Source organism: Lissotriton helveticus, chromosome 7 (genome assembly GCF_964261635.1).
Source record: "Lissotriton helveticus chromosome 7, aLisHel1.1, whole genome shotgun sequence".
In the NCBI taxonomy this organism is placed as follows: domain Eukaryota; kingdom Metazoa; phylum Chordata; class Amphibia; order Caudata; family Salamandridae; genus Lissotriton; species Lissotriton helveticus.
The window spans coordinates 826,326,107-826,340,988 of NC_136068.1; the positions used below are offsets into that span (position 1 = coordinate 826,326,107).

Genomic DNA, 14,882 nt, shown 5'->3' on the forward strand with positions numbered 1-14,882 from the left:
CGGTGACAATGACTTGCTGTCCCCAATTTCTGGCAAGGTTTTCTTTTTACAATTTGTCATTATAAAGTGTATTCATTTGTTGGTTGAATGAAAGTGAGCCAACTTCCAGAAACAATGATTTCTTAAATAATCATATTGGGCTATAAAGTGGTGTACGGTCATCCTATGGTGTTTCTGGGTAACTATTCAACATAGGTCATTCATATTGTACATTATCAGCTAAAATGTCAGCTTACCAGGATCTCCTCGGCGTCCTACTTTGCCTCGTTTTCCAGGAGGACCTGCAAAAGACCATAAAAGAGGGAGTCAATCACAGAGAATTGGTGGTCTGTTGTAAGGATAGCAGACTTATGGCCTGCACTGAGACTTACAAGCTATGCCATGAAAGACTTGACGGTAAAATAAACTTTATACAGTTAGAGTCAGCCAAGGAAGAGCAATTCACCAATAGTTAGGGTAAGGAACATGAAGAATAAAACAGCATAATTAGGCAACTGTGGTAAAATTCGTTTTCATAACAGTTTTTCATCAAAATAGATTCGTTATAGGATAAAAAAAAAAGTATTTCTTTTGTTCAATCTTTCATTTCACGTTCATTAAAATAAACCCATCATCACCTTTAAAATCCATAAACAATACTTCATGCGTCATGGCAAACCCAGAAGGAATTTTTTTTTTTATGAGAGCTCTTCAACATCAAAACCACCCACTTTCTAAGTGGAAAAGCGGTTGAGCATAATGGTCAGTATATTAGAAACGGTGCTGAGTCAGAGTACCTGAGGGGAGACACAGTATCTGCGTTAAGTCTGGATCAATCAGTGGCAAAGCTGTGAGCGGCTACATGGGACGAGCCATTGAACTGCTACGTGTCGTGGTGAGTGTACCGGGATCTATGGTGCATCTGACAGGATCCAAGATGTGTCTGATGGGATCTTTAGTTAGCCTGGTGGGATCTGTAGTTGGTCTGATGGTGCCCCTGGCAGTCTGGCCTTACCTGCAGCACTTCTACAGTGAGTCTCAATGCTTCTGAGTTCAGATTATCCCTATCTTTATTGAGCTTGAGAGGGTCAAGGTTGAACACAAAATGATGCTGAGTAACTGTGACACGTCCTAGTATCCAGCGTAAGCCAGATAGTACCCGAGGTGCGTCTAGCAGTGTCTGCAGTACACCCAAGAGCATCAGTGATGCAGAAGTGCGACTGACCACATCTCACTCAGAAGTGCTCTGACCCACAACTTGATGCCAGGGTAGCTTAGAAGTTAGAAACTGAATACAGAAAGTTGTTCTAAATGTTACCACCTACGTTTACCCATTATTATTGGCAAAATAGTATTATTTAAGACAGACTCACAATCGTGACCCTAAAACATTGCACAAAATGTACATTTATAATGAAAAAAAGTTTATTTTCATAGTCATAATTGCTTTATTAAAGTATTCAAACATAGCTTTCCAGCTCCCCAACTATAGACTTGAAATACAACTGTTTTAAATTGTCCCATAGTCCCACATCTTGACAGAGTGTGGTTGGAAGATGTTGCGAGAGCGACCAATGAGGTCCTAGACTAAATGAACACTTTCTTTAGTGTTGCTATTCAGCAAAAGCTCGGCTTCATAGGTTTGACCCCTTTGTGGCTGGTGTGGTTTAATGGAAATCTTTCACTGGAGTGAAACAAAGTGTTCCAATGGTGGTAAAGTCAGTGCGTGATCCAATGGCAAGAGAGAAGGGCACATTAATATAAGTCGATTGAAAGATGGCCTGCTCAGACTAATATGCCCCACTGATGAGGTATCTGGGATCCAAAAATTGATATTCTACCTGGAATGTAGCTCAGCAGACCCTAAATTTGTTAGAGAGGGACTGCACCTTGAGGAAGGGTTAGGAGGAGAGATGCTGGGTTACACTTCATGGAGCAAGTGATAAAGGATTAAAGAGCGCACATCTTGGTGCAATAGCACCCAGTTACCATTAGGTAGGGTGAACTTTGAGAGGTGCAAGTTGTGGGAGGGGCTTATACTGTAGTTTCGGGAAGGGATCTGCTGATCTCTAAATTCCTGGCAGGAGTTTTTTGTGTTCCATGTTCTACTTTTCGGTAGAGCTATTCTGTCCTCCAAATGTATCCGTTGGTTAGACTCATAGCTGAAAGGATGAGTTAGGAGCATACAGTGTAAACCTACTCTGGTGGATGTTAGTCCTGATGTTAGTACTCAATGCACTGCCTACTTGTCTAGAGTCTTAAGAAAAGGTTTTGTCTACCGACTCTCCCTTGGAGCTGTGAACTTGTGGAGCAACCATATAGCTCACTTTACACAAAGGGTGGGCATGTGGTAGGACTTTGGGGGGGGGGGGGCAGAAACGAGGTCATCATTGCTCCATTGCGAGTGTTTGTGAAATGGCATTAACAGTGGATCACCCTGGGTCTGATCGAAATACATATTTTTCGGAAGACAGACTCTTAATAGAGTTGTGAACCTGTTGCGGAGATGTGCTATGGTTGTTAGTTTATCACCTTCCAATTTTCTCATTATTAACTTGGTCTCTTAGGAAAGCCGCAGTGAGATGAGCGATGTAGACAAAATGCTCTTGCTGATGCAATATACAGGTGGTCATACATGAAGAGTTTGGTTGACAGGGCGTACAGCTATTAAGGGGTTTACAGAGTTATTTTACTATGGAGCTATGTCAGGATAGTTACTAACAGACATCGAAGTTCTGCACAGGATATGGAAATTGATTCTGGCCATTTCAGCTGGGAAGCAAACACTTTCCATGATTGGTCTCACAAGCTCTCCTTTTTTGGGCCAGCAAGAAGGTGGACTGCAGCTTCTGCTGCTGCCTGACCTTGTTGAAAGCAGGAAGACTGAGGTTCCACTAGAAAGATGTGATAGGCAATAACGTAGCCTAAATGGTACGAATGTGATAATGTGGTCTGCTGGGTGTGAAATATGTTATAATACCTATTGTTGAATTTCCAATTAAAGAAGGTTCTTCCGGCAGCAGCTGGAGCAGGTAAGCACGGTGGGGTGGGGCGGGGGAAGGGAGTATGTGGACGGAATATTATTTATTCATTTACATAATTTTTCCTATTCCATGGACCTCCCATCGCCGTCTCCACCGCCGTCTCAACGTGCTTACCTGTACCGGCCGCTGCTGGGTTCATCACTGGCTGTTTCTGCTTCGATAAGAAGAGTTCATGTTATAGATGCATGAGAATAATACATTTGTTTATTTTGCAGACTCATTCATTCATACCCCCTATCCAGCAACAGAACTCAGACTGACACTGAATTATGTTGATAACTTCGACTTTGGTATTTTTTGTCCATTTATATGACTCTGGTAGTGACCTGGGTATCTCCCATGGGATATCGATCGTATTTCAATGAACTGAGAAAAACATAGCAGCAGAACTAGATAAAGGGTGTTAAATCATCAAATGGATTTGAGGAAAACAACACTCTGAAAGAAATGTAATTTGAATTGTTCTTTTAAGAATTGCATTCTCCAAACCATTTGAAATGTAGATTGCGAGTTGGTTAGGACTGAGTATTTCAGTGTGATGTGCCACAATCTCGTTACCATCCCCTTTTGCTAATTCCCAACTTTCATAGTTCTAGCAGAAAATACAAAGTCTGTGCCTGGCCTGTCCATAGAGATTCCTGGTGCCGCAAAATCCAAAATTAGCCTCCCAATGCAGTTCACTAGAAAAAACAGACAGCTAATTAAAAATGGCATTTTACTAGTAGCCACTACAACTATAGATAAGTCTCTTAATTCTGCCGAGGGCAACAAAATCAGACCAAGTATTCTGGTAGTATGCAGCTATTACTGCCACCTATTCATACATTTATATTGTATAATAGATAGAAAACCCCAATAAGGAGTACTGTGTAACCTCACGTGAAAGAACGCAATATTAAAATGTATTAGGGTCCAAAGCTTTGGTGTAAAGACAATGCTGAATAATTTGCATCACTGTGTTCTATCGTCAAATGGTTTTCCAAAAAGTCTGCATCCAAGAAAATCGCTTTAGAAATCTATGTGGCATTTTCAAGTGGCATTATGACCCATACTCAAGTGAAGGACAATAATTTCTGGTATTAAATTTCTCTGTAATCAGTTTTACAATAGCATTCCCCTACATTATTGTAGACGTCCTTTTTTTAATTTTTCATAAAGATTATATATTTTCCTATGGAGAAATCTCAACTACTACATCCCCACCACACTGGAGGTTTATCTTCCAATATCCACTTCTGAAACAGATTCTCTTTTTTCAGGGAGGGAGTGTGTTGTGAGGTAGTTGGTTAATACCCATAAAACCAGGAATATGTTGGTTTCCCAAACTTTCAGGGCACCTCTTCCTTGGAGTGCCCCTTTCCTAGTTGTGATCATGTGAAAGTAAAACGTCATGTCTCCGCTTAAAAGAAATTCGTTATTATTGATACAGTACTTGTCCCCACAAATTTGTGGTGGAAGAAGAGCTGTAAGTTACAGGTGCCACTATTATCTTAAATCATTGATGATCCTTGCGCTGACCGTGAAGCTGAACGGAAGAATACAAGTACAGTCAGGATTTGAAACCGTGACCTTTAGACTACACACAGGCCTTACAGTGAGCATTTAATTAACTGATCTATTTGCTAGTTCCTAGATTAACTACCTCAGAAATGGAACAATGGCCTGTCATCTCTGTCATCTAGTCTTTGAGTATAGTAGTGTGGTCCCCAGTTTGGGTGCTGCTGATCAGGACTGCCCAATCTATAAAGTGCCTCAATGAACATGTCACGTTCGTACATGAAAAATGTAGCTAGCAGTTTGATGATCTGAAACTAAAAGAATGAGCTGCATGATGCAAAGGTAAGGAATGCGGTAGTATCAATCAGTATCATCCCAACCATATTAAATTCAATATAACAAATAGTATTGGAGGCTGCTCACCTAAGCTGTATGTCACCCATTCAATTTATACTTCTTATATGCTGTAACATTAATTATGCTAAAAGCAGTATCATTAGAAATATCTTCAAAGTAGCACACAATTACAGTTCAGAGACAGCAAACCAAATACACTGCATAAACTGGGCCTTGCTAGACTTTGCTGGACCTTTGCCACAAAGACTTGGCTCTGGCAAGAGAAAAACACCCAAACTAAACCTGAACTTGAGGTCACATTTTTCCTCAGCTGGCAACACATTGTTTTGTCTGTCCACCCAGGTGCCTTACTCGGTGCTTTTTCAGCTTCATTCCAAAGAACAACTCAACTTCAGCAAACAACATTTCTTGAACGCAGCACACAAAGTCTACATAACTTCATTTTCTAAAAATATGGCCAATGACAGAGAATTGCTGGAATGTCAACAGGCAAGAACCAGTGGCAGCCAATCCATCCACTGTTTGGATGTGCGCTCTTAGGTGGGCCTGATATTGAACTAGACTGTCTGAAAGCAACACTGGATGTTTTATATAATAGTCTTTGCATCAGATCTGAACCCGGTCTTCCAAATCAGATTTGGAACTTGTCTTTAGAGGTCAGTTTTTATAAAACATTTCTTCAACCGTAACACGATCTAGCAAAAGAACGGAAGGAGATCGACTTTCGCAACTAAATTAAAAAAAGAAATGCATTTTTAACTATGCCACACAGTCGGCAGAAATCAATTAATGATTGAAATTAACAGGCCATAATCATATTTTAGTTCTGACTGGTCCAAGTCTCTCCCCCAAATAAATTTGAAATGCTAGCCCTATTCCCAGTAGGACCGGTGGATACCATGTCACTTATATAACTTATGCCACCAAAGACAGATTGTCTCATACCTATATATGCATGTAGCATCAAAAAAACATAGCTAGTAAGAAACCACGCACTCTTCGCGATGGAGTGTTTACATTGTGCAGCACAGAAGGAGAGCTGGACTGGGAGGGCTAAAACAATACTGTATTTTAATTATGTATCTTGTTCCCCAAATGATAAAATATTGTAACATTATATCTAAAAGTGATTCACTATAGTTTACAATGTTTGGCTTTCAAAAAAATAACAGCCATTGAGTTTCTTACTATAGAAGGCCACGTGGTGATGCGAGAAACCACAGCCTACATCGAACTTTCTGAATATCTTATCTATCTGCAGAAGAGCTCTGTAAGTGTGTCATATTTTCAACCCTGGTCCGTTTGATTGACATAAGGCAAGATCTCCTAAGTAACTTTTACTATAAAGTCTGCCCTTTCTCCACGCACAATGTTTATTTGATTTTCTGTGTGTGCATTTCTCTTTTGGCCTTTTTGGATTTTGATTCATGAAATCGAATATACACATTTTTCACATTCAACTAAAAAACGGTTTAGTCCAGAGTATGGATTAATTAATGTTTTTGTATTGGTTTTAATATCAAGACTCCAAAATATTGGGGCCTGGATTTTTCTTTTAACTTATTCATATTTTCATGTTTTATGAGGAACGTATATAGGCCTGCACTGTACTTTTTTCTATCAACTCAATTTATTTCCCATAAATGATGAGACAACATATTCTTGCCCTCTCAGCAGAAAAAAACGTACTGTTCCAGAGATGAAGAAAGGGTAGCACAGACCCAAGTTGTCCATTAAAATAAATACATATATGTGAACTATTTACCACTGCATTACAAGACTGAATACCAACAACTCAAAACGAAATCTCTCCTCCTAAAGAAAGAACAATCTAGGCATTCCTCCTAATGTAATCTTGCCTATCTAAACGCCAAAAACAAGTGGAGTCACATCTCCCCTCCTTTGCTTTCTTGCCAACTGGGGATCTTCAAATACAGGCACACTAAACCCTCTATTAACCACAATATCACTTAACTAATGGTCTCAAATGGCATCATATTCTTAGAAGAAGTCACCCGTGTTTATGAAGGTTCAACTGCTCAGCCAATACCTGCGCTTGTAAACACCTTAAAGTATACCTAACTCTTTCAACTACATATTGAGCAAGGAAATACATTTGCCTAGTCATCACTAAGAACCACAAACCCTACCAAAAGCCAGTCTTGTTTAACTGATCCAGCCACTTACAACCCCAATCACTCTTTGCAAATAACCACAACAAAATTTTAACCCAATTTTGACAAATTAGTGCAAACAAACTTTATAATCCCCACGCAAATGCGGAAATTATGCAAAATCTTTTCAACCACTCACCCCCAGTCAAGAGATCTGGTTTTAATGCATTGTTCTTGTGCTCACCATGCCACCCCAGTTTGGATTCAGCCATATTCATATCAGTTTTGACCCAGCTCCTCATGGGAGCAGTCTAGCCTGTACTGTCAAGCCATAACAAGATGATGAACAGAGTGCTGAAACCTTTCAACTACTCATCCCCAGTCAAGAGATCAACAAATCCACTTTCCTCACCAAAAAAGTGATACTCAGCTGCCTTCAGCCTACAGACCCTACTATTGGCTCTGCTTCACATCACTGCATTCATTACATTCGACACGCAATAACATTCTGAGGGCTAGGTTCACAAATCTGTGCTAGCAGATTGAGGGAGAGTATGTGACTTTACGCCCATCGCTGGCAACTTTCTAATTAATGAACCAGGTTCGATTGTTGGTTCAACATCCTGTGATTCTGGGCAAATCACTTCATCTCCCAGCGCCTTAAAAAAAAAGTCTGTGACCTCTTATGTAATGTGCTCCAATACCATAGGGTCAAATTTGTGCTATATAAAACTGCAACAAAAAAAAACATTTTAAGAAAAATATGCATGCGTGAAACAGCTTTGCAGATAGGCATCTTGCCTAGAAAGGCTTTGAGTTTATGGGGCATGGCATCGGGGTTGCAGGTGCAGATTCCAGAACATAATTAACAAACACAGTAAAATGTGTTGCAATGTGCCTATGGAGCTCCCTTTGATCCCTCCAGAGAAGTCCCAGCAAATCACAGATCTGTTGCAGGAAAACTTGGAATAGAGCTATGGGAAAGAAGTCTCCCATGCGTGCACTGCAAACCTGTAGTCTACTGCTCCTGTACTACAACGGCAGCAGAGTAATGATTTACAGTCTAGTCACTAACTTAAAGGTGGAAATGTACATCGAAGCATTGAAGGTTTGGCCCTTGTCTCATGCAGGACAATGCATAACAGTTACAGACCAGCAGGGTTGCACAACTCAATGCTTAATGTGTGCTGGTGGTTTCCTGTGCCTGCCACTGGCACTTAATTGTCTTTACCAGCTCTAGTGACAGTCCACCACATGGTGGTGCTATATTTGTAATTTTGAGATGAGCTCAATAACCGGCTTTATTAAGTCAATACACATTGAAAATGACTAATACCAGCCTTTCATGCCATTATTATAGCTGTGTGTAGCCAGAAATAATCCGAAATATCACACTTGTAGGAGTTGATGATTAGGTGTTATGTTGGTACTGTCATTGCCAGCGCATGGATGGTGCAGACTGCAGTGGCTTTCTGAGAAGGGTCCTAGTATTATTTTTTTTATATAAATTAAGGACTGCCATTTGCACATTTGTGCTCGCCCTCGTACCCTGCTACCGGTTGCAGGTGATGGTGTGAAGCCCTCGCTAATGAATGACCTCACATTTGTGGATTTGGGCCAAAATGTCCATCTACCAAAAAGTTCCTTTGCTACTTAAAGGTAGAACAATTAAACACTTTGTTCAAATGATTCGTAGACCCCCATCTTCATTGACTGAATTCACAAACTTCCGGCTCGCAATACGAATACAAAATAATTGTCTCCTCTGCAGCAATCGACGCCGCCACCCACCATGGTGGCTTTTAATGATTATTTGAATAAAGTTTAAGCAAACATTTGGGGTGATTTATCTATAGGGTAGATTGATTGGATATCTCAATCTCAAATGGAGTCCTAGTCTGGTCCATTTTCATGCAGTTTAAAACCGCAGGAAGGTTAATAAAGTGGGAGAAAATAATATAAGACCAGGAGCGTTGCCCAGGTGTACTACTGATTCTGTTTTACTATATCGCTGCACACTGTTCAGAGTTGGAAAGTTCAGTTGGTGAATGTATGTCTTTGTGTAACAGGAAGGTACCAGATAGGAATCCTGGTTAGTGCACTGGAGAACAGTTACAAGTTTTTCTTAGTGATTCGAGGCTCCAACCGGAGACAGAAAGCACTGTCAATACGTAATTATTTTAAAACCTCATTAACACACAACATAACATAGGTTTCTGTAAAATGCATAAGTAAATTGTGCTTAAGATTAAACCAGTGCTTTCAAAATATACATTTTTAGTACAATGCATTTAGAATACACAAAGTGCAAAATACTTTTTTTTAACTTTCCATTAAAAGAACACACTCCAGAACTTGGAAGCTGAAACATTACCACTACTCTTCAAAGTATAAATCTTTGCCGCCATAAAGCTCAAATCATTCTATCAATGAATTCTTACACTGGATCCCAAACAGCCTTTAGACTTGCTGATTAACCAACTGCACACATTTGCATTTCTTTCAGGTAGCATGTACTATGGAGAGAAGACGTGCTTCTTCTTTACCTGTCTGTCCATTTGTCTGTATATTCTTCTCTAACTTCATAGCACAGCAGACCGTCTCCCTTCTTTTGAACCTGAGGCACCTCAAGGTCGGCATTAACCTTTCATGGACAGTTGTTTCTTAACAAACATTATGGGAACTGTTTTTCTCAAAATAAATGTTTTAAATTCCTAACAGATCCCGCCCACTGCAACCTCTGAATTGCATCGGTTTGATCGGAGCGCTAGATCCAGTAGCTGCCCGTGGAGGTAGTGCCGCACTGCCGCGGGGCGGTGAGGTGGGGCGTGGTAGGGTGGGGGGTAGTAAACTCGGGCTCATGGCCGCTCGGAGTAATGTAAACAAATAAATAAATAATACAAATGTTGTTGCGTGCGCTTAAACGCCAAATGCCCTTTAGCACGCAAAATGAAATTAGTTTTATTTATTTGTTTACATTACTCCAGTCGTCTGTGAGCCGGAGTTTACTACCCCCTCACCCTGCTCCTCCCCCACCCAGCCCTGCGTCACTCCCTCCACGGGCCGCTACTGTCTAGATCTATTGGTAGGATGGGTCCATCACCATCATCTATGGAGAGATCTCTCCTGAGAAGGTCCCGGCCTTCTCGCTGCCTCAGGCGGGGGTCGTCCCTGCTTTGGGAGGCAGCACCTGCTGCAGTTAGTCTTCACCTTGTAAACGTCTGGTTTCAGCACAGCAGAGAAATCTGTATTTCATTTAGCCTAGAAATTATAACAAGTGAAAAACATTTCCTGGATGTATTCTGTCTGTCCTTACCTGCCCGCACTCCTGGTTTGATTGCTGTTCTAGCACGACAGACAGTTTTGAAATGGAGGACTGTAACTTGACAACAAAACAGAAAGTGGGTGAGAATTGTGCACCAATTTCAGAGGCTACTGATAAAGACTGCTAGGGGGTACACTGCCTGTTACCCATTATATTAATGATGCAAGTGATTCTAACCTAAAGGAGCCCCTACTGCAATTGCTGGATTTGAAGCCATGTCACATCCAGTCATTCAGGGAGTGTGCGGGGACGGCAGGCTACACTCTCAAGTATAACCTCACAATTATTGATAAAAAATGAGACTGCAGGTGGGGAAAGAACCCTGGATAACAGAAGGTCACAGCCAGCGTCAAGGAATTTAGCTTGATATTTTCTCTTTTCTGCTCTTTAATCACACTAATTCTCCCCTTTCTCTCTTTAATCACTGACAGTAGCAGACCCTCTGCTGATTCACCAGTCAGTTTATCCCTCCTTTCCGGTTAAAAACACATGATCACACATACACCAAGCCTCCATTGTAGTGTGCTGAATTCAATTGTACTGGCTAATTAGAAAAGAAAACAAGCATTTACAATGCAATGGTTTTGCCTTTGTTAAAGTTAGAGCTATTGGCATTGCTCTTGACACTCTGAAGCTCCACTCTGAAGCTCCACTCTGAAGCTCCACTCTGAAGCTCCACTCTGCACTCTGAAGCTCCACTCTGAAGCTCCACTCTGCACTCTGAAGCTCCACTCTGAAGCTCCACTCTGCACTCTGAAGCTGCACTCTGAAGCTGCACTCTGAAGCTCCACTCTGAAGCTCCACTCTGAAGCTCCACTCTGAAGCTCCACTCTGAAGCTCCACTCTGAAGCTCCACTCTGAAGCTCCACTCTGCACTCTGAAGCTCCACTCTGCACTCTGAAGCTCCACTCTGCACTCTGAATCTGCACTCTGAAGCTCCACTCTGCACTCTGAAGCTCCACTCTGCACTCTGAAGCTCCACTCTGAATCTGCACTCTGAAGCTCCACTCTGCACTCTGAAGCTCCACTCTGAATCTGCACTCTGAAGCTCCACTCTGAAGCTGCACTCTGAAGCTCCACTCTGAAGCTGCACTCTGAAGCTCCACTCTGAAGCTCCACTCTGAAGCTCCACTCTGAAGCTCCACTCTGAAGCTCCACTCTGAAGCTCCACTCTGAAGCTCCACTCTGATGCTCCACTCTGATGCTCCACTCTGATGCTCCACTCTGATGCTCCACTCTGATGCTCCACTCTGAAGCTCCACTCTGAAGCTCCACTCTGAAGCTCCACTCTGAAGCTCCACTCTGAAGCTCCACTCTGCACTCTGAAGCTCCACTCTGAAGCTCCACTCTGCACTCTGAAGCTCCACTCTGAATCTGCACTCTGAAGCTCCACTCTGCACTCTGAAGCTCCACTCTGAATCTGCACTCTGAAGCTCCACTCTGAATCTGCACTCTGAAGCTCCACTCTGAATCTGCACTCTGAAGCTCCACTCTGCACTCTGAAGCTCCACTCTGAATCTGCACTCTGAAGCTCCACTCTGCACTCTGAAGCTCCACTCTGAATCTGCACTCTGAAGCTCCACTCTGCACTCTGAAGCTCCACTCTGAATCTGCACTCTGAAGCTCCACTCTGCACTCTGAATCTGCACTCTGCAGCTCCACTCTGAATCTGCAGCTCCACTCTGCACTCTGAAGCTCCACTCTGAATCTGCACTCTGAAGCTCCACTCTGAATCTGCACTCTGAAGCTCCACTCTGAAGCTCCACTCTGAATCTGCACTCTGAAGCTCCACTCTGAATCTGCACTCTGAAGCTCCACTCTGAATCTGCACTCTGAAGCTCCACTCTGCACTCTGAAGCTCCACTCTGAATCTGCACTCTGAAGCTCCACTCTGCACTCTGAAGCTCCACTCTGAATCTGCACTCTGAAGCTCCACTCTGCACTCTGAAGCTCCACTCTGAATCTGCACTCTGAAGCTCCACTCTGCACTCTGAAGCTCCACTCTGAATCTGCACTCTGAAGCTCCACTCTGCACTCTGAATCTGCACTCTGCAGCTCCACTCTGAATCTGCAGCTCCACTCTGCACTCTGAAGCTCCACTCTGAATCTGCACTCTGAAGCTCCACTCTGAATCTGCACTCTGAAGCTCCACTCTGAAGCTCCACTCTGAATCTGCACTCTGAAGCTCCACTCTGAATCTGCACTCTGAAGCTCCACTCTGCACTCTGAAGCTCCACTCTGAATCTGCACTCTGAAGCTCCACTCTGCACTCTGAAGCTCCACTCTGAATCTGCACTCTGAAGCTCCACTCTGCACTCTGAAGCTCCACTCTGAATCTGCACTCTGAAGCTCCACTCTGCACTCTGAAGCTCCACTCTGAATCTGCACTCTGAAGCTCCACTCTGCACTCTGAAGCTCCACTCTGAATCTGCACTCTGAAGCTGCACTCTGAAGCTCCACTCTGAAGCTCCACTCTGAAGCTCCACTCTGAAGCTCCACTCTGAAGCTCCACTCTGAAGCTCCACTCTGAAGCTCCACTCTGAAGCTCCACTCTGAAGCTCCACTCTGAAGCTGCAGCTCCACTCTGAATCTGCAGCTCCACTCTGAATCTGCAGCTCCACTCTGAATCTGCAGCTCCACTCTGAATCTGCAGCTCCACTCTGAATCTGCAGCTCCACTCTGAATCTGCAGCTCCACTCTGAAGCTCCACTCTGAAGCTCCACTCTGAAGCTGCACTCTGAAGCTCCACTCTGAAGCTCCACTCTGAAGCTCCACTCTGAAGCTCCACTCTGAAGCTCTACTCTGAAGCTCCACTCTGCACTCTGAAGCTCCACTCTGAAGCTCCACTCTGCACTCTGAAGCTCCACTCTGAAGCTCCACTCTGCACTCTGAAGCTCCACTCTGAAGCTCCACTCTGGCTGAACATAACAGTCTGCAGTTTCACACGTTACATTTGTGTTAGCTGCATTACGTCATAATTTATTGTCAAAGGCTGGTTCAAATATGTTCTTTCAATGTTTCAAGCTGTTTTCAAGCGTTCACGCTTTATTACAAATCACAAAAAGATGTTAATATTTCACTTCTGTTCTTGGATTTTCGTCACAATATAAAACTCTGAATATAATCTTCACAAAAGTTATTTACAAAAGTTTAAGCTATTGCCATTACAAATTAAATACATTATTTAACAAATAATTTAACAAAAAAAATAAAAGCCATTGTTATTTGTAATATCAATACATCTAAATCACGTAAATAAAAAACATGTTGCATTACAAATGCTATAGGTGTCACATTTGCGAAAGTTATAACTATTGGCATTGTAAATGACAAAGCTATTAATTTAGCTTTTTTAACAAACACATAAATAAATAAAAATGCCATTTATAAGACCAATAGCTCAAACTTTCCTGATGCGAGACCTATTGCATTTCCAATGCTTGTTTTTGTTTCACTTTTACTTGCGGCGTTACACAGTGTCCTTGATAAGTCGGTAAGCACTATGTTTTTTGAGTCAGTCGATTTTGATTGACCGGCAGTCCTCAGCTAGTCATAAATCCATCATTTAGAGGCCAACCCTTCATTTGCAAATAGCCGTGCTATTCGAAGGTTTCTGACTACACAGTTAATCAAGTACTAAGGCATCTTTTCTTGACCTGGACTTTTCAGCGCTCAATATGGGGGAGTGTCACAGTGATCATCAATTGCCAGTGGCGCTTCTGTTTATTGAATGTGGCAGAGCAGCCCCGTCTGTGCTCTCCACGAAATAACTGAGCTGTCTGGAAGACTCAAGTAACCAAAATAGTCGCTGCTAACATTTTTTGTTTGCACAGGTCGTTATTTCATATCCGGACTGGGCCGACACGGCTGTTCAATCTTCTGAGGTCGATAAACTGAGTGCTGGTAATGTGCTGCTAATGTGTGCAGTTATTTTCCAACACTTAGAAAGGGACGAATTTGAGATTTTAGGTTCACAGATGCCAAGAAGGTTCAACGTGGAGGCATAATCGTAAGGTAGGTTCAACAACATTTTGCAGCCCACGCCGATCTGTCAGTCACGTTCAGCAATCATAGACACATTATACCCTGTGCGGCTCATCTGTGCGGTACACTGGTCATGCTTTCAGAATAAACAAGCATTTTCAATGCAGTAGGTCTCGCATTTTCTGGGTCTGAGCTCTTGGCATTGTAAATGACAATGCCTTTGTTTTGTTTTTTTAAATCTAAATAAAAGACATTGTAATTTACAATGCTAATAGCTTAACCTCTCGCAAATGCAGGACCTATTGCACTAAATGCTTGTCTTGTTTGCTCGCGGGCGCTGCGGGGGAGGGGCATTGCTGCTTAGTGCGATAAGTTTCACTTCCTGCTAGTTCACCGTTTCGGCATGTCGAGGGTCCGTGAGTGGAGCCGGATACGGAGGTAAGTGCGCCTGGTAAGACCGCAGCCAAGCCAAGGGTCACTCCGCCTAATGCATATTTGCTATTATCACAGCCCTTCCCTCAAAATACACTTGCTTGAATCACTGTGCCAGCGATGGCTTTGTGCCGATACTAAGGATGTCTG

The 14,882-nt window shown here is 42.5% G+C and overlaps 1 protein-coding gene across 1 annotated transcript in view; it reads right to left on the reverse strand.

The window, feature by feature from the left end:
• Positions 1-219: 219 nt before the first annotated feature.
• The window catches only part of LOC144769298 (collagen alpha-1(XXIII) chain-like), an 892,027-nt gene continuing 877,364 nt past the window's right edge, over positions 220-14,882 (reverse strand). Inside the window, exon 3 of the mRNA XM_078653362.1 lies at positions 220-281. Coding sequence (XP_078509488.1) covers positions 220-281 — 62 coding nt within the window. The remainder of the gene's footprint in view (positions 282-14,882) is intronic.